This window comes from Delphinapterus leucas, chromosome 3, assembly GCF_059928025.1.
Source record: "Delphinapterus leucas isolate spDelLeu-1000000601 "Yukka" chromosome 3, BTC_Dleu_Yukka2, whole genome shotgun sequence".
Classification (NCBI taxonomy): domain Eukaryota; kingdom Metazoa; phylum Chordata; class Mammalia; order Artiodactyla; family Monodontidae; genus Delphinapterus; species Delphinapterus leucas.
This window is the reverse complement of record NC_143131.1, coordinates 78,769,926-78,794,946: the sequence shown is the minus strand read 5'-3', so window position 1 is coordinate 78,794,946 and position 25,021 is coordinate 78,769,926. Positions and strand designations below refer to the sequence as shown.

Below are 25,021 nucleotides of genomic sequence, written 5' to 3'. Positions count from 1 at the left end.
TATAAAACTGCCCCTACCATTCCTCTGCTTAGATAGGAAGGTGCTTGATGCTTGACAAGTGGCCTCCAAGTGGCTTTGGCCCATGCAATGTTATGACTGTTATGCCTCCTCTTCGGATGACTTTCTAAGAGCCAGAAATTTCAACAGGTTAATTTCCTAAATTAAGCATCAGAGAGTTATTTTTATCCAGATTATTTTGTCCATTGGATTTACTCTCCTATCCACTTGACCTAAGACTTCAGGGAGGTAAATTTAAGAATTTTAGGAAACTATGACTTAGGCTAAATACAGATGTTCTTTAGAGTTCATGGAAACAGAATCTTTTAATTAGAAACAATTCCTCACTGTTTCGAAAGACAAACCTAATTGACCTTCATTACTCAAGTTTTCTATTTTTAGAGAAGAAATGAGGAAAGCTAACTTGGGAACCTTTTAAACAGAGATTGGGATGCGGGATAGAGACATTGTGATTCCAGGAATGGGAGTTATATTTGGAGTAAATATCTCCTAAAAGTTGTTTCCCACTCAGTTTGAATACAGAGACAGTTTCAAGTTGATTATATAAAAAAGTGTTAACTGGAAAGTTATTTTCATGGTTTGCAGAATGAACTCAGAATACTTATACAGATATTTAGCATATATTGCAAAACTACTTTTTTTTTTCCTATAGATAGCTTATTTTGAATGAAGGTACAGATTACTAAATAAAAATCACATATTACAACTTTATAGTCATTCTAAACTGATGTCTGAATTTGTGGTCTATATAAGCCTCACATATTTTAAATGAGCATATGTTACTGTAATTACATATTTCTCCCAAATGTATCCTAAAACTATTTCAAATTAAACCTCAAAATTCTAAAATTTATTTTAGCCAATTCCTTCAGTAATTTGTAGCTGGCTTTATTTTGACATTTGAGTAACTCATTTGGTAGTAACAAAAATCTTATCAAAATTTTGTTTTCAGATTCTCTTATTGCTGAGCCTGTTGATTTTTTTTTAATGTTTACTCAAAGTTTCAAAGGTGGTAGCTCAAATAATACTGTCATGTTTATCCAACTATTACATAAAAAGTCTTGCATAGATGCATCTGGAAGCAGGGGCCATTCATTCTCTATGCCTGAAGATGAGAAAGGAGATGACTTTAAGAAGGATTCTGTTAACACATTCTCTTGCCAACTCCAATTACTGGCTTTAAATTTCCCTGCTTTGATTAGTGTCTTCTAGGAAAATGATAGTGTTTTGAAAATTTGTACAAATATACTTACGTCTAATTTTGCATGAGGAATTCAGTCTCTTTCAGTATTACTAGATACTGTTATTTCCAGTCAAAGCATAAAGTCTTATGTAAACCTCTAAAGTTACTATTCTTCACAATAGCTCCCTTTAATGTGTTCCGTGATCTTATAAAATCACTGATCCCACAGGTCATGGAGTAGGAGATATCCTCTCCTTTCCTTTCTTTTTACCTCGTGAACGTATCAGCATTTGATTCCTTGTGGTTTAAGGCACAAAAAGACTCATACCTTACTTTTTCCTATCTCTTCGTTTTTGTGCCTGCCCTCAAACAATTTTGAGTGTGTACATGTGTGTTCAATAATCTGCTTTTACAAATACAGAAGACCCTGTTCTCCTTAAGGCACCATTCAAGCATCCAGACCTGCCAGCACAGAGCTGCCACTGCTGCTGACATGTTTACTAAGTAAAACAATGAGGTTTGCCTTAGCAGATTCCTTTTGTTGCAGTTTTTAAATATAGCCAGTTTTACTTAAAATAAGTTAATCTTATTTAACTTAGACCCATCTTCAGGCTGAACTTGATATTAAAATGCTTTTTATCAAGTAAAGTCAAGTTTGTGCCCCATTTTGCAATAAGTGTTTGAAAAGTTTTTTCAGCTGATCAGGTGTTCAGTGCAAAGAAGGGTGCTCCTCCTAGTGAAAAGCAGTAGCCAGATTGCCTAAAGAGATAGACAGGGAACCTTGGCACCAGAACTGAGAGGAGAAAGAAAGAACATATGTGAAAGATTGGAACATGTTCAACAAAAGAATTTAAAAGGAAAGGGGTGTAAAATTCTCGGAATGATTTACAGGAAAGCTTATCAAGGACAGTCACCAGATCCAACCTTTCCATTTGCTCCATTTGCACTTGTGAAAAACTATGGAAGCTGTGCACATAGCGCTTATTAGGTAATTTGTGATAAAGCCGGCAAAGTGAGGAAAATGAGAATTTCAGGAGAACCACTGCTGGGTCATTTTTAACAACTTGCTGTGACTACAGAGAGGCTCAGGACCGTGGCACCAGAGTTCAGCCCAGTTATTTGCCAGTTTGGTTCAAATGTATTTGGAGTATTTGAGAAGATGTCCCTAAAATGTGATGATATGGGCATTTCTTCATGTAAGGTGAGCTGAGTTTTAGAATAAAGAAAAGAGCATGTATATAACCACAGCACATTTGACTCTTCTGCATACCTCAGCTCCATAGGACATTTCCCATGACTTAATGCAAAAATCTAGAAAAGCAGGTCTGGAGTAGAATACAGTAAATTAATGACTGTGTCTCTACAGCCAAATTGAAGCTGAAAAACATGGCATAAATCAGGTCAGACTTATGGAGAATTGCTTTCTTTTCTTTCCCTCCCTCCCTTCCTTTCAATTTATCTACCTATCTAACTATTTTGGTTGTGGCATTATGGCACTTTAGAGCCACGTTAAATCTTTAGGAAGAACTGTTTTAAGGGCTTCCACTAATATTTTGCCAGCAAAGGCCAAACCTGGAATCTCATGGCTAGCAGTTTAATATAGGATATAAAAAGAGAGAATCTTATTAATTAGACTATATGCTCCGTAAAGATTCATGAATCAAATTAGCACCTTGAATTGAACTCAGTAGTCAGAGCATTTGCTACTAGTTCAATAATAACTAGGTTGTTAGACAAAGAGTATAAGTTTCTTTCTTGTTGGGGATCCTATATGTTATTGGTCTAAAAAACATCTTTGGGTTTTAGGATTTTAACAGGCAGAGACTAGATGGGGGGAATCACATCTCCAGCAGAAGGAATGGCACAGGAAAGGAAAGGACAGCAGTAGAAAAGCTAAGGCAGGCTTTGAGAATTGCAAGGAAGACCCTTGTTCCACGTAACCTCGAGTGTTGGAGAAAATGGATTTAAGAGAGGAAAGGGAGACTGGAACAGGTTGGAGTTTATTCTCTCAAAACTGGAGAGACACTGAGTAGAAATTTAAGGTGATTTGAGCTAATGCTTTAGGATTATACTGGCCTCAGTGTGCATGATGAGTATAAGATGAATCTGGAAGGCAGTAGACAAGTTAGGAGGAAGTATGTGGTCCAGGTCAGAGATGAGTGGGATCTAAACTATGATGCTAGTGAGAGACAAGACATTACAGATGAATAGAATCTATAGAACTCAATAACAGATTTTAAAGGAACAGGGTTAAATGGAAATTTCTAGCCATCAGCACTAGGAGGGGTACCCTTAGTAAAAAAAAGGGAAATCAGAAGCTGTTGGGAGGGTGGGGTGGGGTGGGGTGGGGTGGGGGAGATAAAGTACCATTTTAGTGGACGTTCACTCAGTCTGTTGTTTGGTGCCTAGACTTAGGTTTGATTAGATGTTTTATATTTGAGAAGTATATTTGGGTCTGAGGCTAGACTAGAACAATGCCATATTATTTACATGTCTCAAACTTTTCCATTTGGATGGAAATTTTGGGGATTGGTAATGTTTTGGGGAAGTTGAAATTATTAGGTGGAAGAAATTTTGGTTTTGAACAGGGATTTTCAAATTTTGCTCGGATTTTTATAGGCTTCCTTTATCCAATAACGTTCTCTATAAATTGCACTTAAGACTGTTGTAGAGTACAGATGATATGAAAATTGAATTTGATTTTAACGTGAAGATCATACTTTCCACGGTTTCTGTCCCAAGTGATTATTGAAACATTAAGTAACTCTCTACAATGTGCCTGGATTTACATTTCAAGCATCATTTTTAAAAGATTCCTAAAGGCCTTGCAAGGGTCAGTGTTTTCACTTCAGATTACTTTCATTTCTGTTTTGGTGTTTTGATTCTCTTTTTTTTGTTTGACAGTTTGTGAAAAACAAACCAAAAAATAATCATGAGTACATGAAACTTCTGTTATACATATACATTGTCATGGACTAGTTATGGGCACTTGGTTCATGGTCCATGGAGATAACCTTAGCTAGAAGACTTTTCCCATGAAGGGTGAGCTTGTTCAAGGGTGGAGCCAGGCATGAACTTTCTAATAAGATTCTTTGAGATACTTTAGGATCTAAATATGCTTACTTGTAAATTTACGTGTTAGCAGATTTTTAAAAGCCATGATACTTAGTATCATGGCTTTTGGTTTTCATTGTTGGAAACCATGATGCCTCAGATAGCCAGAAAACACATCCATGTGGTAAAAACTCAGCTGAGTGTCTTGAGATGTTTTTTTCTTTAATAAAAGACTAAGAGGTAGGAACAGGAATTATAACTATAACTGTCAAATATGCATTTATTCATTTAGCCAGTGTTTGTTTATCTTCTGATATGTGCCAGGCATAGTACTAGGCACTGTATATATAAAGTTGAATAAGTCAGGGATGGTCCAGAAAGTGCTCGTGCCTTAGTAGAAACAAGCAGACATAATAAATAAATACATACATACATACATACATACAATAAAGTCTCTGTGCAAGGGGACACCTAAAGAGAGGATTATGTTTGAGGATATGTCTGAGAAATAGTGTCTGCTTTTTCATCTCCCATCCTCTGTTCAGCCCACTCCAGCTGGGTTGTGTCCATCACATCCCTGAGATTGCACCTGACTAGGTCCCTTGTTGTCAAATCTAGTGGTCATCTCTCTGTTCCTGTCTTACCTGACCTCAGCATCATGCCATCCAGTTGACTACTCCTTCCTGCTAGAAACACTTTCCTGATTTTCCTCCCACTTCCCTGGCCATTCTTTGTCAGTCTCCTCTGCTGATTATCCACTGCTTGACTGGCCTCTGAAAGTTGGAGATCCCAGTTCCCTTCTCTTTATCTATTCACTTCCCTAGGTGAGCTCATCTAGTCCTGTGGATTTAAACGTCATCTATATGTTAACGACCTCCAAATATTTATCTCCAGCTCTGACCTTCCTCCATTTCCAGGCACTAATTTTCAACACCTGATCTCTTTATCAAAGTTTAATAGGTTATCTAAACTTAACAGACCCAAACACAATTCCTTTTTTTTTTAAACATCTTTATTGGAGTATAATTGCTTTATAATGGTGTATTAGTTTCTGCTTTATAACAAAGTGAATCAGCTATGCATATACAAATATCCCCATATCTCCTCCCTCTTGCGTCTCCCTCTCACCCTCCCCCCACCCCACCCCTCTAAGTGGTCACAAAGCACCTAGCTGATCTCCCTGTGCTATGCGGCTGCTTCCCACTAGCTATCTATTTTACATTTGGTAGTGTATGTATGTCCATGCCACTCTCACTTCATCCCAGCTTACCCTTCCCCCTCCCCGTGTCCTCAAGTCCATTCTCTACATCTGCGTCTTTATTCCTGTCCTGCCCCTAGGTTCTTCAGACTTTTTTTTTTTTTTTTTTAGATTCCATATATATGTGTTAGCATACGGTATTTGTTTTTCTCTTTGACTTACTTCACTCTGTATGAGAGTCTCTAGGTCCATCCACCTCACTACAAATAACTCAATTTTGTTTCTTTTTATGGCTGAGTAATATTCCATTGTATATATGTACCACATCTTCTTTACGCATTCATCTGTTGATGGACACTTAGGTTGCTTCCATGTCCTGGCTATTGTAAATAGTGCTGCAGCGAACATTGTGGTACATGACTCTTTGAATTATGGTTTTCTCAGAGTATATGCCTGGTAGTGGGATTGCTGGTTCATATGGTAGTTCTATTCTTAGCTTTTTAAGGAACCTCCATACTGATCTCCATAGTGGCTGTATCAATTTACATTCCCACCAACAATGCAAGAGGGTTCCCTTTTCTCCACACCCTCTCCAGCATTTATTGTTTGTAGATTTTTTGATGATGACCATTCTGACTGGTGTGAGGTGATACCTCATTGTACTTTTGATTTGCATTTCTCTAATGATTAGTGATGTTGAGCATTCTTTCATGTGTTTGTTGGCAATCTGTATATCTTCTTTGGAGAAATGTCTATTTAGGTCTTCTGCCCATTTTTGGATTGGGTTGTTTGTTTTTTTGATATTGAGCTGCTTGTAAATTTTGGAGATTAATCCTTTGTCAGTTGCTTCATTTACAAATATTTTCTCTCATTCTGAGGGTTGTCTTTTCATCTTGTTTATGTTTTCCTTTGCTGTGCAAAAGCTTTTAAGTTTCATTAGGTCCCATTTGTTTATTTTTATTTTTATTTCCATTTCTCTAGGAGGTGAGTCAAAAAGGATCTTGCTGTGATTTATGTCATAGAGTGTTCTGCCTATGTTTTCCTCTAAGAGTTTTATAGTGTCTGGCCTTACATTTAAGTCTTTAATCCATTTTGAGTTTATTTTTGCCAAGCACAACTCTTGATTTCACCCTTCAAACCTACATCTTCATGAGTGTTCCCCATTTCAGTAAGTGGCAGTACTCATCACCAGTTGACTAGTAATTGACTAGTATTCCTTGATTTATATCCTCTTTTCTTGACTTAGTTGATCCATCAGCAAGTTCTGTCAGTCTTCAAAAATCTGAAATCTAACTTCATCCATCACCACGACTCCAGTCCCAGCCACCATTATCTCTCTTGAGGACCACTGCCATGGACTTCCATCTAGCCTCCAGGCTTCCACTCTTCCCCCAATAGTCCATTCTCCACGCAGCAGCCAAAGCTATCTTTTTAAAACACTAAGTGTGTGTGATCATGTAGTTTACAAGTTTCAAGCCTTCTAATGGCTCCCTTTGTTGTAGATGCTTCATTTTACAAATTTCTACTATTTTAAAAATAATACCCATCTTCCAATCCAAGTTTATTTTACTGTTTCTCCTTATACTTTACTAGAGATCATGATCCCAAAGAACAAATCTTCATTTGTATTTATAAATCAGATTTGACATGTAAGCTTATTACACAATTATAAAGTCCACATTAAGCGCTCTCTTGGAAAAAAATGATGGGATATTATGCTTCAAATATTGTTATAAGGGCTTGTTCACAGTAACTAACTTTTTAGGTGGTTGTTCAGTTTGGATTTTTGCCTTCCATATTCCTTTAAAGAGTTGTATAGAATAGTAACGTTTAAGACAATAATAATTTTTTTTAAATTTGGCCTACAGCAGATAGCTACAGTTTTCCAGAAACTATCTTTAAAAACAAGGACTGTGTTAAATAAATTAGATTTTTGACTTCTCCCTACTGTTTCGAGAATCTCCTTTATATTTCATTCTTTTCTATGCTGTAAAGGCTAGAAAGAAATTATTCTTTATTCCAAATGCTCTTTAATCTGGTTCTTCCAAATCTGCAGAGAAGGAGTTTCTGCAATGTGTAAGGTTGGATTGACTGACAAAGCAAAATACTAGATTTTGTGAAACTTAATGACTCCCTCTCTCTCTCCCCCCCGGGGGGTGGGGGAGCATCTAATAAAAGATTGGGGCAAAGAAGGAGATACCATTTACTAAGGTATCTTTGGATTACCTCAAAATTTCACATTCATACTATCATTCTAAACATACTAAACATATTACCAGCTTTTGACGAGAGCTGGGTATATTTGATTTCAGGATTAACTGATTTCCTGTGCTACTGTCTGCTTATACTCCATCTTTTTCTTTTTCTTCCTCTTCTTTCCCAGCTTAGACTTATTTTTATTACCGTGGTTAAAATATAATTATTGGATAGTCTTTGGTTTCTCTATCAGGTGATGTTTTAAAGAGCAGAATTAAATGACTTCTTAAATAAAAGAATTATAACCACAGTTCTTTAAATGGTATAGTACCTCTTTTAGGAAAGAAAGATCTATCTTAAATTGTATCCCAGGATAAGTCATAAATACTCTTTACTATTTACTTGCATAAGTGAAAAGAAATTCAAGTGCCTGATATTTTCCTTAAGTTGTAGTGCAAAACCAGAGAAGTGATCCCCAAAGAGCTATTGATTCTTATCAGTTCTTAATTCTGTAGCGTTCAGATATTTCACATTTTATATAACCATTGTTAAGGAGGAGCAGGAGAGGCTAGCTGTGTAGAGTGCTTAGTTCTCAAAGGGAGACTGGCCAGGGTTTGAGCTCCAGGTCACTTATTAGCTGTGTAACAGTATGTGATTTCACAGGATTTACCTGTGGAATCCTGTGGAAATAATAGTATCTACTCCACAAGGGTGTTCTGAGAATTCCCACAGGTGCTAGTAAAAGTGATTACACTGGCCTGACACATTTTAAGCACTCAGTAAATAGTAACTAGGTGGCTATAATCATTTCCTAAAACAATCTCACTTAAAGCAGTCACCTGACCCATCACCATTTATAGACAGTTTTCTGGTTTTGACACAAAGTTCCAAAATTATATTTGACTTTGGAAAATTTTTTTGCACTATCTTTAAATATTCTTTTTTTTAATTAATTAATTTATTTTATTTTGGGCTGCCTTGGGTCTTCGCTGCTGCATGTGGGCTTTCTCTAGTTGCGGCAAGCGGGGGCTGCTCTTCGTTGAGGTGTGTGGGCTTCTCATGGCAGTGGCTTCTCTTGTCAAGGAGCACAGGCTCTAGGTGTGCGGCCTTCAGTAGTTGTGGTGCACAGGCTTAGTTGCTCTGTGGCATGTGGGAATCTTCCCGGACCAGGGCTTGAACCCATGTCTCCTGCATTGGCAGGTGGATTCTTAACCACTGTGCCACACCAGGGAAGCCCTTTTTGCACTATCTTTAGTTTGACTTATAATGCAGCTTAGGTACACAAATAAAATGTGAAGTATTTAATAAATACCTATTGGTTAATTTTAATAACTCAAGAGTTCACTTTAAGTTGAGTCAAAGCTCCATTATGGATTCAGAAGGGAAGCTGAAGGTATTTCAAGTACATCTCTAACCTTAGAGAATAAACTTAGAAAGATCTCTGTAATGTGTTTCTTAGAGAAATCACTCTTTTCTAGAACAGAATGCTATTTCTTATGGTTGTATGTTGACAAAACCAATAGTGGTTGATAGAATAAAAGTAACCATAGGTTTAATTTGGATGGATAAGCAATATGTAAATAATCAAGAGATGGTTATAACAACTTTTATAGGATAAGTAACTCTCTTTTATTTATCCCCAAAGAAACCTGAGCTTTGCTTCTTCCCTCCTACCCTAAAAGAATCGTGTCAGAAATTAATATTACTCAGCACAATTAAAATTACTTAGTAACATTACTTAGTAAATTACATATTACTTTTATAGTCCTTATATATTGCAAGGCATAGTCCCTGGAAATAAGTGGACATAGATTTCTTTGGTCATAGAGCAGTTTTTATTGCAGTAGAATTGGCATATTATAGTGGCAGATGTCAAGAACTAAACTTTTGAGCATTTTAGTATTGTCTACACTTTTATTCTAAGCTTAAGAATGCCCTACATTCTCTGAGAAATACAGAGGGTTAATTCAAGGAAATCTAAAATCAGTGAACCAACCAAGAGTTTAACAGAATCTTTTGACTATAAAACATCACCTTGTTGAAAGCATTTATCAAAATGGTTTCACTAGCCAGTTCCAGTCTGTATTGTTTCTTGGATGGATGAAGATACTAGATCACTATCTTATTTATAGCTCAAGTACTAGTCAGTTAAACCCTAGAGTTACTTGATTTTCAAAAGAGCCAGTTGGTGCAAATATTTAATTAAAGCTAAAAATCAAAAGTTGAAGTCCTATTGAACTTCCATATGTAATGGAACTGTACTTAGTAAGTTAAACATTATTCTAAAACATGCCATATCATATTTGGCCACCTGTAATTACATTATCTTTTAAAACTGGATTGCATTAAAAAATATACAGGGCTTCCCTGGTGGCACAGTGATTGAGAGTCTTCCTGCCGATGCAGGGGACACGGCTTTGTGCCCCTGTCCGGGAGGATCCCACATGCCGCGGAGAGGCTGGGCCCGTGAGCCATGGCCGTTGAGCCCGTGGGTCTGGAGAGGCCACAACAGTGAGAGGCCCGTGTACCGCAAAACAAAAAAAAAAAACAATGAGTTGAGGTTATGTTTGTGCAGTTAAACTTAGACTAAAAAACATTTAGGTGAAAAACTAACATGCTTGAGACATTTGCTTATAGTGGTATTGACTTTATTTTTTAAATGTTCAGGTTTTTTTAAGATTTATTTATTTATTATTTATTTATTTTTGGCTGCGTCGGGTCTCAGTTGTGGCATGCAGGATCTTTCGTTGCGGTACGCGGGATCTTTACTGTGGCACTCGGGCTTCTCTCTAGTTGTGGCCTGTGGGTTTTCTCTTCTCTAGTTGTGGCACGCAGGCTCCGGGGCACGTGGGCTCTGTAGTTTGCAGCGAGGGCTCTAGTTGAGGTGTGTGAGGTCAGTAGTTGTGGCGCTTGGGCTTACTCGCCCCTCAGCATGTGGGATCTTAGTTCCCTGACCAGGGATCGAACCCACGTCCCCTGCATTGTAAGATGGATTCTATAGCACTGGACTACCAGGTAAGTCCTGGTATTGACTTTTAGAACTTATTCCGGGTACCTTTCCCATTGACACAGTAGTCAGAAGCATAAAAAGTGGTATAGCATTCTAGCTGGCTCTCTTGTTGCATTTTTTAAAACGTTCAGGAACTGTAGCATAGTACCTAACATCTTCTTGTCTAAAATTGGGATTAAAATCAATAAAGGATTTGAGGTTCTCTTATGTACTTTTCTCTTCTAGGTTGTTAGATATCTTAAAGTTTTTCAGCAACAGTAATCCTAGTTTATCCTGTTTGGATAAGCACCCACAACTACTCCATAGATGAGGGTTTTGTTTTTTTAATGAAAAGTTTTAACACAAGTATTTATATATGTTCCTTTACTATATATGGTCCTTACAGGAAAAAAAACAAAAGTGTTTTTTTTAGTTTTTATTTAATCAGAAGCTGAACCTTGGAAATTATAATGATTTTATAAAATTCATTTTCTTTGGAAACAAAATGCCAGAAGAATTGAATGAGCATTTAAGTGCTTTTCATGTTCAGCCCTAGGAGGTAACCTGTTACAGAGGCAAGATAAGGAAAGGGTACTGTATTTGAAATTCAGAAGTCTGGATTTGAGGTCCAACTCTGCTAACCACTAGCTTGGTGATTCTGAGCAATGAACTTTGCCTGTTGGAGACTCGTTTATCTCCCTCTGAAATGGGGGATGATGATGTCTTCCTACCACCCACGGCTGGTTTTAGGAGGCCTCACTTGAGACTATGGATATAAAAATACTCTGTACATTACAAAACTATGTAAACAGAAACAAGTTATCATTTTTGTTGAGGAATCAAGCAATACAGATAGAACTCTAAGCATATCAGGAGGTTAGGTTCTAAATTCAGGTCATGAGGCAAAAGACTGGATAGAGCCCACGAGCCACAACTACTGAAGCCACAACTACTGAAGTGCCTGGAGCCTGTGCTCCGCAACAAGTGAAGCCACCACAGTGAGAAGCCTGCGCACTGCAATGAAGAGTAGCCCCTGCTCACCGCAACTAGAGAAAGCCCGTGTGCAGCAACGAAGACCCCATGCAGCCAAAAATAAATAAATAAATTTATATTAAAAAAAATTACTCTTGAGAATCCATAAGTTGATGTAAAGCATAGTGGTATTGTTTTGTCTATACAACCCAGAATAGTAATCTATAAAGTATATAATGCGTATAGTTGTATACCGCATATATAAAGAGAACATAGCCAAAGTGATTTTATAATACTTTTTCTATCATAATGTAGATAAATACTTGTAAGTTAAATATGTGTTAGACTCTTTTGTATCATAACAACTAGGAGTAAGAAAACCTATGAAAGAAATACACCCCCAGTGTAGTGGTACGATAGACACAGGCATCTGGAAAAAACAATAGTTAATGGTAGCTAAAGTGGGCATAGTTCAGAGTTAGCAAAATGGTGGCAGCAGTGTTTTGTTTGGTGAGAAAAAGGTTTAACATTTTAAAATTTGAGTTCTTTCTCAGCTGGGCATTCATTCCCCAGGTACTCGCCACGGCCCTGTTGCTTTACACCCAGTATCTTTCACATTTACCTGCATTAGGTCCTTAAACTCATTGAGTCTTTGATTTCTGATTTATCTAAAACAAGGCCTAGCTGAGGAAATTAATCTTAAGCTTGAATGTTAAGTGATTAGTATGGATTGGCAAAATAGTGTTTGGGAAGGTATGCCAGGTTGAAAGAACAGATAAATAGGAGGTAGAAATAGAGAGGAAATTGTTTACAAAACAAACAGACTGAAAAAGGTTAACACTGCTGAGCCACAGTTGGGAAGTGGAAGATGAAATTGGTTGGACTGTCTGCTTTCTACGTGGAGGAGTTTGTTTTGCTTTGATAGAACCCACTGCAGGCTATGTTACATGCTGAGGGTGGTATCTGAGAAAGCTTCTGCTAGCTATTTGAATGAGTAGCCATTTGGAAAGAATTGAAGGAAGGGAGGAAGGCCTTTGTCTAGGTGCTTGGTGATAGGGACCTGAAACAGACTAGGAGCTTTCAAAGTAAAGACTAAGCTTAATATGAGGGAGTCTGGGGCAGACAGGCCCCAGATGATGATTGAGAGCCCTGAGCCACCTTTGCTTCTTTTGTGCATATGTGCGCATGTACGCCTGATATTCAAGCTTTCATCACATTTTATCATTCTTTCTTGGGAAGGTCTGCTCATTCCACCATCTCCTGTTTGCTCCAGACGAAGCCATACTAATTTAGGCCTTTATCACTAGAGTGTTCCTAAATAAAACATCCCCTGGAGCTGGTGTCTCATCCTTTTCCCTAGCCCCAATTCATCTCTCTCTGTCTTTCTTACACATGACTGAAAGAGCTGCTTTCCGTGAAACACTTCATTCTTTCAGCAGCTCACTTTCTTATCCCAAAAATCAGAAGAGCCTCCAGTTGTTTATCATGTCAAAGACAAGACTTAAAGGCCATCCCTAAAGGGGTAATGGAAGGGATTAGGATAGGGTTATTTCACAGGGTGATGAACCTTTAGAAATTATGAGGTCTGAAATTTAAATTACTGTCCTATTTATTCTGTAGTGGATAAAAGCTAAAACTGAAGACAAATTTTGAGGTCAAGGATAGATTAGCCAGGGATCACCAGGTCCAATTCTCATCCTTTATGTTATGTTTCACGTGTGAAAAGACCTGCTGTCTGCCTGCACAGTACCCATTCCTGTCTCCTTGCTTTTTTGCTTAGGACACTCCATCTCCCTGGAGTTTGTCTTTTCAAAATTGCTACTCATTTTCCATGAGCCTTTTCTCTCTTCTAGTATCTCTTCTAACCCATACTTTTCTTCTTTGTGAGAATCCTTACTGCACCTCCCAGCAGTACTTAGCCTAGTACAATATTTAATCGTTTTCAAATGTTCTCCAACTAAAATGCGAACTCTCTGGCATAAAGGAGCAAGTGCCCATGGATCTACCATAACAGATGTGTGTGGAGCCCAAGACGGTAGAAGAAAAACAGTATGGCAAAACAGGAAGATTGAGTCCTAGATTCTGGTCCTAGCTTAGTTATTAATGGGACGCATGGCCCATTGTGGTTAAGGGTGGGGGGTGGGGCTGGGCACCAACTGGAGTACCTCTGGACCTGGAATTCTGTGATTCTAGCAGTGTGCGATTGCCTAATAGAATGCGGTGAGGGGAGAGGGAGAAGAGGCTGTGCGTTAAACTTAAGGTTGTGAGCCTGGAGAACCAACAAGATAGAAGCACCCTTGCCAGAAAGTAGGAAAGAGGTGCCAGTTTGGTGAGGGGCGGAGGTGGTTTAGTGTTTGCCAATTTTACTGTCATTGAGAGTTTCTAATGCAAAATGTCCTAGGCTGTGATAAGTTGCAAGTTGCAGAGAGATGCCAAGTTGAGGAATAGGGAAGAGATTCAGAGTCATCACCAAATAGGCAAGGTGAGCCTCCAGGAGAGACTGGATCTAGAAAGAGGAAAGTGAAAGGCATGATCAAAGAGCTAGGAGGAGTGGTTTCTCCAGGTGACATCCAGCGGAGAAGTGAGCAATTTGAAAATTGAGGAAAGTTAGCATTTGTTTGGCCAAGAAGAATTGATGAACTTGATAGAGAAGTTCAAATTCCAGTGGTGAGCTGAAGATAACCTGCCTGCAAGGAGTCAGAGAGGAAAGTGTAACCAGCCTCAGAGGAGATGTTCAGTGTTTGTGATTTGAAGAGAGAGCAGGAGGCAGGGCTGATTGAAATATTCTGAAAGCTAGAACCTCCACCTGTCTTACCTAAATTGTAGTGCCACCTACTTACACACAAAGCGGGCCTCCCCAGGGCTTCTGCACGCAAGCTACCATTACTTCAGGTAGAGGTTTAGCTATGGAAGGTAGGTTTGGGTGAGGTTTTCTCCCTCTAAGGAAATTCAAGTTAGCGTTAATCTATATTTTATATTTTCATAAAACACCGTGAATTAGAATGAATCACTATGAAAAATTGTTACCTACTTCTCCCACACCAAGAAATAAATTTTGTCACCCAGTAGTGCTTTGATTCTGCTGATAAGTCTAAAGTTAAATAATCTTTTTATGGTGGTAGAACAATGATAATAGTATCTATTATGTTTTCTTCAAGAAGATGTTTACCCATTTTTATAAATAATAAAAGAATGGTTAATGCTACCACTTGATTTTATATTCAGATGATCTGTCTTGTAAAGTACTTATCCTTTCCTTATTTCTCTTTAGTTTATTGTAATCCTGATTAGTAAACTTTTAAATCTGTAGAGAAGTTTTGGGAAGTACCTGGTAAGTAGTAGTTAATGTGCAGTGGCTGAGGGAGGGGCATATGGGTGCCTCTGTATTTTTCTTTAAGGTAAAGTTGAGACCAGAAACCACTGCTTTTGTTTTTGTGCATTGGGTTTGGATATGAGGGTATGAAGAATAGTTTACAGGCTGATGTGTTACTATTAAAATGTTACCCAAATCTGATTTCCCCATGAATTTCTGTTAGCAGTTTGGAAAAGCTATATGTCCAATAGTGGTGAACCAGCCCCATACTGGTGACTTTAGGTACAGGAAATCATGCCTGAGACTATGGTAGATATTTACAGTTTCAGCTTTTGTTCTAAATACACAACTCTATGAGAAAATATAAAAATTATGAACAGGACAAAGCTCATAATGAAACAAAACATTGTTCTATAAATTATATTCTCCTGGTGAGAAGCTTGTGAGAAGATTGGTAACCTGTTTGACCCTCAACTAAAAACTAATCTCTGGTAAAATGTGAGAAAATGGAAACCACAGTTCATTCTCAAATATTTTAATTTTATATTTTTAGCGTCCTCTTAAGAGTTTTGCAAAGTTTCTTTGACTATCTCTTGCTTTCCCCTACCTTTTTAAAAAACATATCAAGAAACTAAGCCATAATACTTTTTCATGTAAAATTTAATTAGTACACTGATCATTTTTTGCCAAATCACGTCAGTCATTTTCAAAAACGTGATTAGCTACACTGCCAAAAGATACCTTCGGTTGTGTATTCAGAGAAATGTCAGCAGTGCAGTATCTTTTATCAAGGCATCTTAATATAATGAAATATAAACCTAAGTATGTAATGAAAAGGTTTTCACAGACTATAGCACTGACCAAGTGCATAGGTTTAGAGTTTAATCATTTAGTTCCATGTCCCAGTAACCAAGGTTGACGTGTTTGTTTCTTATGTTTCTTTTAATAGAATTTAATTCCTTTTCGACCTTCAATTCAGTTCCAAGGGCTCCAAGGGGTGAGTACTCTTATTGTTTTAGCAAGAAAATCTAATCTTACACATTATTATATTTACGTCTTAAAATTTGTTTTCACCTGTGCCTCTTAATATAATGTCACTCATATTTTGTGAAATTTGTAACTAAATGTAAATTTATGACACCTTTAAGACTTGAATTATCTTCTTGATTTAGTTAAGTAATTCAGGTATAGATATTGAGAGTAGTTTTTTTCCAAGTCATAGATAATTGATTTTTTAACCTTTTTATTGAAGTGTAACATACATCATAGTATTATGAGATTATATTTTGTTTACCACAATTAAGTAACCATAAAGAATTATTAATTTCAGGCAAGTTATGATTATGTGATTGTTGTTAATATTAACAAACTTCTGCTGTCTATGGACTTTAATACTAGGAAATGAAATGTATATATAGAAAATAGAATTTTTCTAGTACACAGAATAAACAAAGTATTGTCTATTTTATTGCTGGATTTAAAAGTATAATAAATGATAACTCCTAATAAAATGCACCTATGAATTTTGTATTTGTAATAGATGATAAACTTTTCAGGAGTAGTGTCAATATTATTTCATAATTATTACTATTACTATTTAATATTAATTAAATAGACTCAGTCATTCCTTCATTTAAATTAATATGCATTTCTGAATTTGTCTCTATATACTGTCTACAGTATGGAGATTTGGAATATCTGTAAATGGATTTTAGAGCTCTAGAGAAAAGGCAGCCTGAGGGGGGAAGATCATATTCCTATTTATTATAAATCTATACACTTGTGAATTTTTGTTTATGTCACAAAATGTAAAAATTCAATGTGAATAAATACAGTCTTTCTAAACTTTATAACTTGAAAACATTTCAAGAGTCAGGAGATTAATTGTATCATTCAACACCAACTAAGAGTACTTCTAAATCTTGTGGAATGTTAACCTGAAGGAGATGTTTGTGTGTGGATGTCAGAGGTTTGCTTCTACATGATAGCTTTACAATGAAGTCCTTTTTTTTCTCTCCCCAGTAACTGAGTGTTCATGAATGGGATCCTAAATGGAACAAGCATTCTTCTGAATTTTGTTTCATAGCTTTTTAGATAGTCTCTAGCGCATGCTGATACTATTTTTGAGGTATTAGTGTCAGTTGTTTACGTGAGGCTTCTTGAATTTTCTTACAAATTTTAATGGCATCAACAATATCTGAAGGGATGTTGGAGAGGCAGGCCTGACTTCTTGAGCTCAGCAGGGCTACCCATTTCAGTAAAGGGTTATCTGGGAAGAGAGGGCAGTACCCAGGGGAGAAGAGTGGGGTTTGAGCTGCTTTTCCCTCACTAGCAGCTGACACCTTGTTTGGTGTCTGCTTCTTCCCTCTTCCCTTAATTCTTTCATTCTCCCAGTTGGGACGTGGAGGCCAGGGAAATGCAAGTGAAGGACATTTTCTTAGGAGGCACTAGGTTAGACTGAATAATGAGGAACCAATATGTGCAGGCTTCCAAGCTCTTGATGCAGAAACATGTAGCTTTTAGCAGTCTTAGAAGGAATATGATTTTCTGTAGCATACCAGTTACCCCCCAGGCCCTAGGTACCTTTACAAAGCAGGCAGTTTCTGTTTGAAACCTTGGACCTCCCTTTCTAAAATCTCCTACGTACCTCCCCCAAACTTTCCTATCTCTGTGTCCAAGCTTCCCCAGTTTATCTTTGCAAGCTCCATTCTCTCTTCCTACTCTATTCTTTGTTTGAATATAGTTCACTGATAAAAGTAATTTAGATATAAATGACTGATAGGTGTAAATCTTAATGGGTGTTTGAATTTTAACAGATAAGCTTTTTAACCAAATGAATGGTTATTGGAGTTGGGAGAGTATGAATGTAGAGAGAGGAGGGAGTGCTGCAGGATGAGAGCTATAGGATACTTGGCCCTACCTTGCTTATTCTGCATTCTGCCTTCTCCATCCCCTCACCCCCCACCACAGTCCCCTTTTTATTATTCTAACTGGGAACAAAATATATGGACTCAGCATTGTTTCAGAGCCTGCAGCTGCATTCCATCCCCCCCTCCCCCCCTTCTCTTTGCAGCGCTCTCACCAGCCCTTTGGGACTTAGTAAAAACAAAGAGTCATTACTGGGGAGAGAGTGGGTTGGCACAGCCCACAGGGAATACACAGAGCCACAAATGTGAGGGTCTTCTGTACAGTGTTCCTCTGTTTTTCTTGAGAGCCACGATAATTTATTGCTGGTGCTGATTGCTTTAAAAACTATCTGAAGAAGTATACTTACAGAGTTTTCCTACGTGGAAAATGTTTAGGACTTTAAATTGGAAGGTTTTAATTTAGATTTCCCACAAAAGAGTTTTTCTCAATGAGAAATTTTAGTTGTCTTTTAATATAGTGTTTCAGATACTTTGAAAGTTTCTCTAGAAAGAATGTGGCAAGTCTAACAAATTTACAGGCTTTACATCAAATGTGATTGAAAATATACATTACCTATCATGATAGTGTCCTATATAGACATATTTGAAATACAACTGAAATATTGTTAAAATATCATTTCAAAAGTGAACATTTAGTGTTAAGATTATTTCCTCTTTCCCTGATGCTAAGCACTGTATGTTTATGCTGTTCCTTGTTACTAATTATAGGATTTTTTCCCCCTCTATAATGTCTTTAGAAGGTCAGAATTTGGGTCTTGGCTGGTTAACTTTTAAGCATATTTACTTTTGTGCCTGAACACGTTCTCTTTTTCTTTTTTTTTATAAATTCATTTATTTTATTTATTTATTATTTTTGGCTGTGTTGGGTCTTTGTTGCTGTGCGCGGGCTTTCTCTAGTTGCGGCGAGCGGGGCCTACTCTTTGTTGCGGTGTGCGGGCTTCTCATTGTGGTGGCTTCTCTTGTTGTAGAGCATGGGCTCTGGGTGCGCGGGCTTCAGTAGTTGTGGCACGCGGGCTCAGTAGTTGTGGCACGCGGGCTCTAGAGTGCAGGCTCAGTAGTTGTGGCGCATAGGCTTAGTTGCTCCGTAGCATGTAGGATCTTCCCGGACCAGGGCTCGAACCCTCGTCCCCTGCATTGGCAGGCGGATTCTTAACCACTGCACTACCAGGGAAACCCTGAACACGTTCTCTTAAATTGAAGTTTTCTTCTAAAAAAAAATGCAGACTGGACCATTAAACAAAGTATAGCAATATGCTCTTAAAGAGTGAAAATTCTGAGAATCATTGATTACCTGGATTTTTATCATCACAGTTGGGCAGCAGCTTCTATAGCATAAAAAATGAAAATTTGTCTTTCACACTTCATCTCACCCTTTTCCCTTAGTGGAAAAGCATAGTCAGGAAACTGAATGGTCGTTGAAGGCATTTTATGGATTCTGAAAAGATGAGGAAATATCTATAGGAACAGTTAATTGTGTTTTCAAAACTGATGAATATCAGGAGCTGAATAAATCAGCCAAAAATACCTTGTTGATTTTTAAGAGTATGGCTCAACCAATTATCCTTGCAGTTCTAATCCATACCTAGGATACTCATAACTAAAGGTGTACTAGGATTGTACATTTTTATAGACCATTCTAATTGAATAGAAAAGGTAGCTGGTAAGATTCACATGGCTACAGTATTGAGGTGTTCAAGTTATAACATTCAGAGGGGTGTAATGGTATAATGCACATGGTTTACAAAAGCTGCATCTTTATTGCTGAGCAAGCTTTATCCAAATCACGGTAGTTCTGTCTCATATTTTCACTGGATACTGAAAATGTGGCAGGTGAAAATTTTCCAAAAATGTGTGTTTCAGTAAAGTTTTAAAAACTAATTACTCTTGGGCTTCCCTGGTGGCGCAGTGGTTGAGAGTCCGCCTGCCGATGCAGGGGACACGGGTTCGTGCCCTGGTTCGGGAAGATCCCACATGCCGCGGAGCGGCTGGGCCCGTGAGCCATGGCCGCTGAGCCTGCGCGTCCGGAGGCTGTGCTCCACAACAGGAGAGGCCACAACAGTGAGAGGCCCGCGTACCGCAAAAAAAAAAAAAAAAAAAAAAAAAAACAACTAATTACTCTTTATTTTTATGTTTGTTGAAAGTTTCTTATCTAAAGACACACAGCTGATGCAGACACAGCTGTAACTACTGTCTAGGTCTTCACTCTGCCAGGGAAAATTCTCCCCACTATACCACACAGCTGTAAAAGGAGAAGTATTGGAAGTAAGTTAACTCAGTATTTTCAAGTAATGGCAGTTGTTAGTGATGCAGTTATCTACTAACATAATTACTCAATAAACTATAAACAGGTGCCTAATCAGTGAGTGTGCTAATAGGTTTATTGTTCTGTTTGTTTCTTATTTATTGCACAAACATTCTTTTAGCCCTTACTGGTGCCAAGTACTTTGCTGAGTGCTTTGTGTGCAGAGATACAGGGATGGGTAAGACATGGGCTGTGCCCTCAGGGAACTCAGAATCTGACAAACATATATAGACTAATACTCAGGAAAGAATTAATAATGTAGGGCTTATCCAGAACCCTCCTTTCAGAACTTCTATAGATACAGGAGACTCTCAGGAACAAGGCTTATGTATTTCTGATTGGTATGAATCAGGGTTTTAAACAAAGGTTTCGGTAGATGCAAAATATTATATCCTGGAAATAGGTATGTAAAATTCCAGAAGGTCTATTAAAATCTATGGACACACTCATACACAAAAAGGTAGATCTGTGATATGTTTATAATTCAGATAAAATCTGAAATGGCAACGTTTTCAACAGCAAATAATGGCCACATCTGTTGGCCTGTGTCAGCCTTGCAGAGTGGACTTGCCTGTGGCATCAGCGACTCATGTGCAGGGAATGATTGTCCCAGGGCAGTGAGAAATAATGTTAACTTTGTCACAGTAAATAGGATTCCAGACCTCAGTATTAACTCAGTATTTGTTATGAGAATGTTGTTCCACAATTCTCTCTAATTTAATTGCTCACTTCAGACTCAGCAATCTCAGAGGCTTTAAAAAATAGAAGTTTGCTTTGCATATGTAATTTAGAAATTAACCTTAAGATGAGGACAGAAAATATTGTCTATAAGTACCATGTTATGTCTCCTGTGAAATACTGAGTAACACACATTTTTCTAAGAATGAGCAAGGAACAGCCAGTCAAGCAGCTTTTAAATGTACGCCTTCCAAAAAGGCACACTGACCTTCTGAAGATGAAATCAGCATTTAACTGCTAACTTTAAAGGCTTGAATAGTGTTAAAATTTTTGCAGTAGAGCCATTAACTCTAAAGAACAGAGTTGGATTTTCTTTTTTTTTTTTTCTTAACTTCCAAACTTAGCAAAGCATTCAGAAATATTTTGTTAATTATTTATTTTCCTTATGGGGGGCTGGAGAGAAGATTGGGTTTGAAAAACTAAATTATACAGTATTTGAAATTAGTAGCCAATTTCAACCCACCTGAAAATACTTCCCACAGACTACCCTTCTCTAATCTACTTGATACTCAGGAAGCAAAGATAACTATCTGCTTGAAACAGCAGCAGAGATAAAAATAAATCCCCAGCACTGTCATTCCTTCTTGGATGACATGCCTGCACTCTGCTTTCCCCTGCTGTTTTTGGTTTGGCTAGTCCACTGGTTTTGCCAACGGTTGTTTAGTCAGTCTGCTCAAAGGTTGCTGACTAACAGCTACCTTTATACACTCAGCTCTGAAAGTAGTTAATACTACAAAGGTGTTAAAATTAAATCCTTTTATGGCAGTTCTGTTTTAATTTTTTTAATATTACAGTGGTTAACATGTGTAGATAACATATTTGCATTGAATTATAACCCATTAACCACATGTTAATTTATTAAGGTATTAATACAATGGTAAATTACCCAATTTGAAAGAAATAACTTTGATATATATCAAAGGTTATATAATTTTTTATGTATATAGTATAATATACAGTGTGTGTGTGTGTGTGTGTATATATATATATATGTAAAATATCATATTTGGCCAGTGGTATGGACTGACATTCTGGAAACTCCTATTATCTCAAACAATAACTGAATAATAGTTTGAAGCTATTGACCAACTTCTCTATTTTATGTTGCCACCCACCTCTGCTCTCCTTTTCTTTCTGGATAAGAATTACCTGTGGGGTTTCTAAATAAAAAAGAGTAGAGAGCTAAGTTCACAAATCATGGCCAGGCACCACTACAGACACCAGTGACAAAAAGGAGACGTGCAGAATGGTGAGGGTGGGAGGGTGACTTTGACTGTATGGTTGTGTTGCCTGAGGAAGCTATCTCAGCGTATACCACACAGGCTCCAGTGTGGGCCACAGCAGGACAAGCGTCCCAAAGCACGATCATAAAGGAGTTGAAGACTAAATCATCCTGCTCTGTCCTTCACCAAACTGCAGTCACTTTGGAAAGCAGCATTGGAACTATGATTGAAATCTGAATTTGCTACAAATACCATTAACTGCCTTCTTAGCGGTCAGTTAAGCTTAATATCTTCATTCAACAAGCGTTTGTGAATATTTGCACTGTACCAAGCACCACGGTAGACAGTGTTTGGACAAAGGTAAATAGGACCTTGAAATTCCAGCTCTTGTTCCTGACACCATCTGTTTGTCAATAAAATCTGAATCTGATGGTTTTGCCTTTTTGTTTCCCACCAAAAACTGAAACTTGTGAAATTCAGTTGTTTATGTTACAGACATTGTCACTTAACAGCACTCACTTATTTAAGCTTGGAAAATAATAATCTTTAACCACTTTATAACACCTATGGTTCTTATAACTAACCCACCCCTAAATTTGAGCCACAAGCAGTATGTAAATATCTTTTGACTTCTTACTATGTGCAAGGCCTTATCCTTATAAGAGCTTTATTAAAGAGGTTATAAGAGCTCTATTAAAAAGAAAATTCAAAATTTAAAGCAGGAAAAACAATTTAGCAGAATATGTCCAAGCCGCAGATCTTACTTCAAACAATATTTAACACAACAAAATTACTATATGTTGTTGATTCCAAGGCTTGTTTTCTTTTTAACATTTAACGTCTTTGGAATTAGAATATATCTCATTATCAACAGCATCTTAGTACTGTGTCATAGTTTGTCAGCATTTTATATTATGCAATGGTACATAGTCATACAGTTGCTGGCAGCTTAACTACAGCAATGCAGTGGAAGTATTTAGAGAGTTCCTATATCCTGCAATAAGATTTTATCTAACTAGAATCTTTTCAAAAGTTTTCTTTCCTGACCCCACCCTTGACTGGTTTGCTTTTTAGCTCCATATGTTAGATAATCTGGAGAATTTATAGGGAAGGTAAATTTTTATAACTATTTTTGTGATTTAAACTGGAAGGAACAAGAGTATGAAATTAAAATGTTCTCAAATTTGTTTTTAGGCTAAAAACCTTATAAAAGTAATTTGTTTTGAAAACAAGTTTAGAAGAAAAGCGTTTTACTGACTTAAAAGACTTAAAAAGCTCATAGACATGCTTTGAGGCTAATGAATTTGCCCTTATCAGGCTAGGAATTTTCAAATCTCTCTAATTGGTCTTATACTTTGTACTGTATTTACCAGAAATGCACAGTCATCTATTATTTTGCTTATAGATTCCAACTTTTTTCAATAAGTACAACTAAAATTTATTGAATATTTATTACGTGCTAAGAATCCTATACTAAGCACTTTATATATATTATTCTCATTTAATCCTCACAGGGATGTCATGAAGCAGATATTCCTGTTCTGCTAGTGTGTTAACTATGGCTCTGAAGTTAAACCACTTGTAAAAGCTCACACAATTAGTGAGTAAAGGAGCCAGCACACAAACCTAGGCATCTAGTTCCAGAGCCTGTTTTCATCACTACACTGATTTACCTGCCTATAATAAATGTTCAATGAGCATTTTATTCTGACATTCGTATGAACATTTGTTGAGTATCTCCCCAGCTAGCAAGAGGAAGCAGGACGGTCAGGGAGGTCTCAGAGAGGTGGTAAGCAAGTGTGGCAAAAGTTGCCACCTTCTTAAGGAGCTTGAATTTCACCTTGGAGATCAGTGCTTCTTATCTTTAAAGTCTCCCTGGGGGTCTATGATGAGGTCTGGAAGTCTGGCTTTTAAAATTTTTCCCCCTAGATTTCATTATAATAGCTAGGTTCACTATAATTAAGAATATGATAAGAATATGCACATATGTAGGTATGTACACATTCTCTTCTCAGGAGAAGGTTCATAATTTTCATCATTTTCTGAAGGGGACCACTGACTACAGTAGATTCTTTCAAACACATTTAGTAACAAGTCACAGTAAGAAAAAACATTTTACATTGTGACCCTTTACAGATATCAGTGTACACATTCACACAGCTAAAATAAAAGTTTCACAGCACAGTATTTATCCTTTACCAGTATACTCTGACATTTTCTATTTTAATTTAAAAGAATCCTGATCACAATCCACTAAAATAACGTCATAACCTTCCAATGGGTCACAGTCTGTGCTTTAAAAAACACTACAGGAGATGACCATCTTTTTTTTTTTAATTTTAGAAATTTTAGCCAGGGAGTCATGTGATCAGATTTGCATTTTAACGTGTTTATCCAGTAGCTACCTTAACTTAGTTATTCCTTCTGTATGGGGAGAAAGGAAATAGAGGAGTTGAGGATGGCGCCATATTTATGATGAGCATTTGGTTGGATGGTGAGGCCATTATACAAGATCTAAAATAGATGAAAGAACAGACTGAGGCAGAACTCATGGGGTGTTTAGTTTGGGACATGATGTCCATGAGGTGTTCAGATAATAACTCCATACCTTGTTCTATCGAGATGGAGCTGTCCAGGAGACATTGGTATTGGGGGATTTGGAACAAAAGGAGTTTCAAGAAACTGCTCCAAAGGACATTTTATAGTATTTAATTATACTTGGCAGTCCAGTAGTGAGAAGAAAAAAGTGTATTTATAGTGGAATTCTGTTATAAAGCTCTATTTAAAGACTTCTAAGAATACTGGTTTAGTTGTGAATACTTATGAGTGTTGATACTTTTTACTTCTTAACATTTAGGAGATTTGAAGCCCTTTTTGCCAAATTTTGTTGACACTAGTTAAGAACAAT

General features: G+C 37.3%; 1 protein-coding gene across 4 annotated transcripts in view; it reads left to right on the top strand.

The window, feature by feature from the left end:
* The window catches only part of ELL2 (elongation factor for RNA polymerase II 2), a 75,619-nt gene that overhangs the window by 3,626 nt on the left and 46,972 nt on the right, over positions 1–25,021 (top strand). For 2 of the 4 annotated variants that reach the window (XM_022592448.3, XM_089909120.1), the window contains exon 2: positions 15,873–15,920. The exons of 1 other annotated variant lie outside the window; for it this stretch is intronic. In XM_022592448.3, the coding sequence (XP_022448156.1) occupies positions 15,873–15,920 (48 nt within the window). Of the gene's footprint in view, positions 1–15,872; positions 15,921–19,991; positions 20,113–25,021 lie in introns of those variants that run through there. One more of the 4 variants, XM_089909122.1, reaches the window with a different exon arrangement.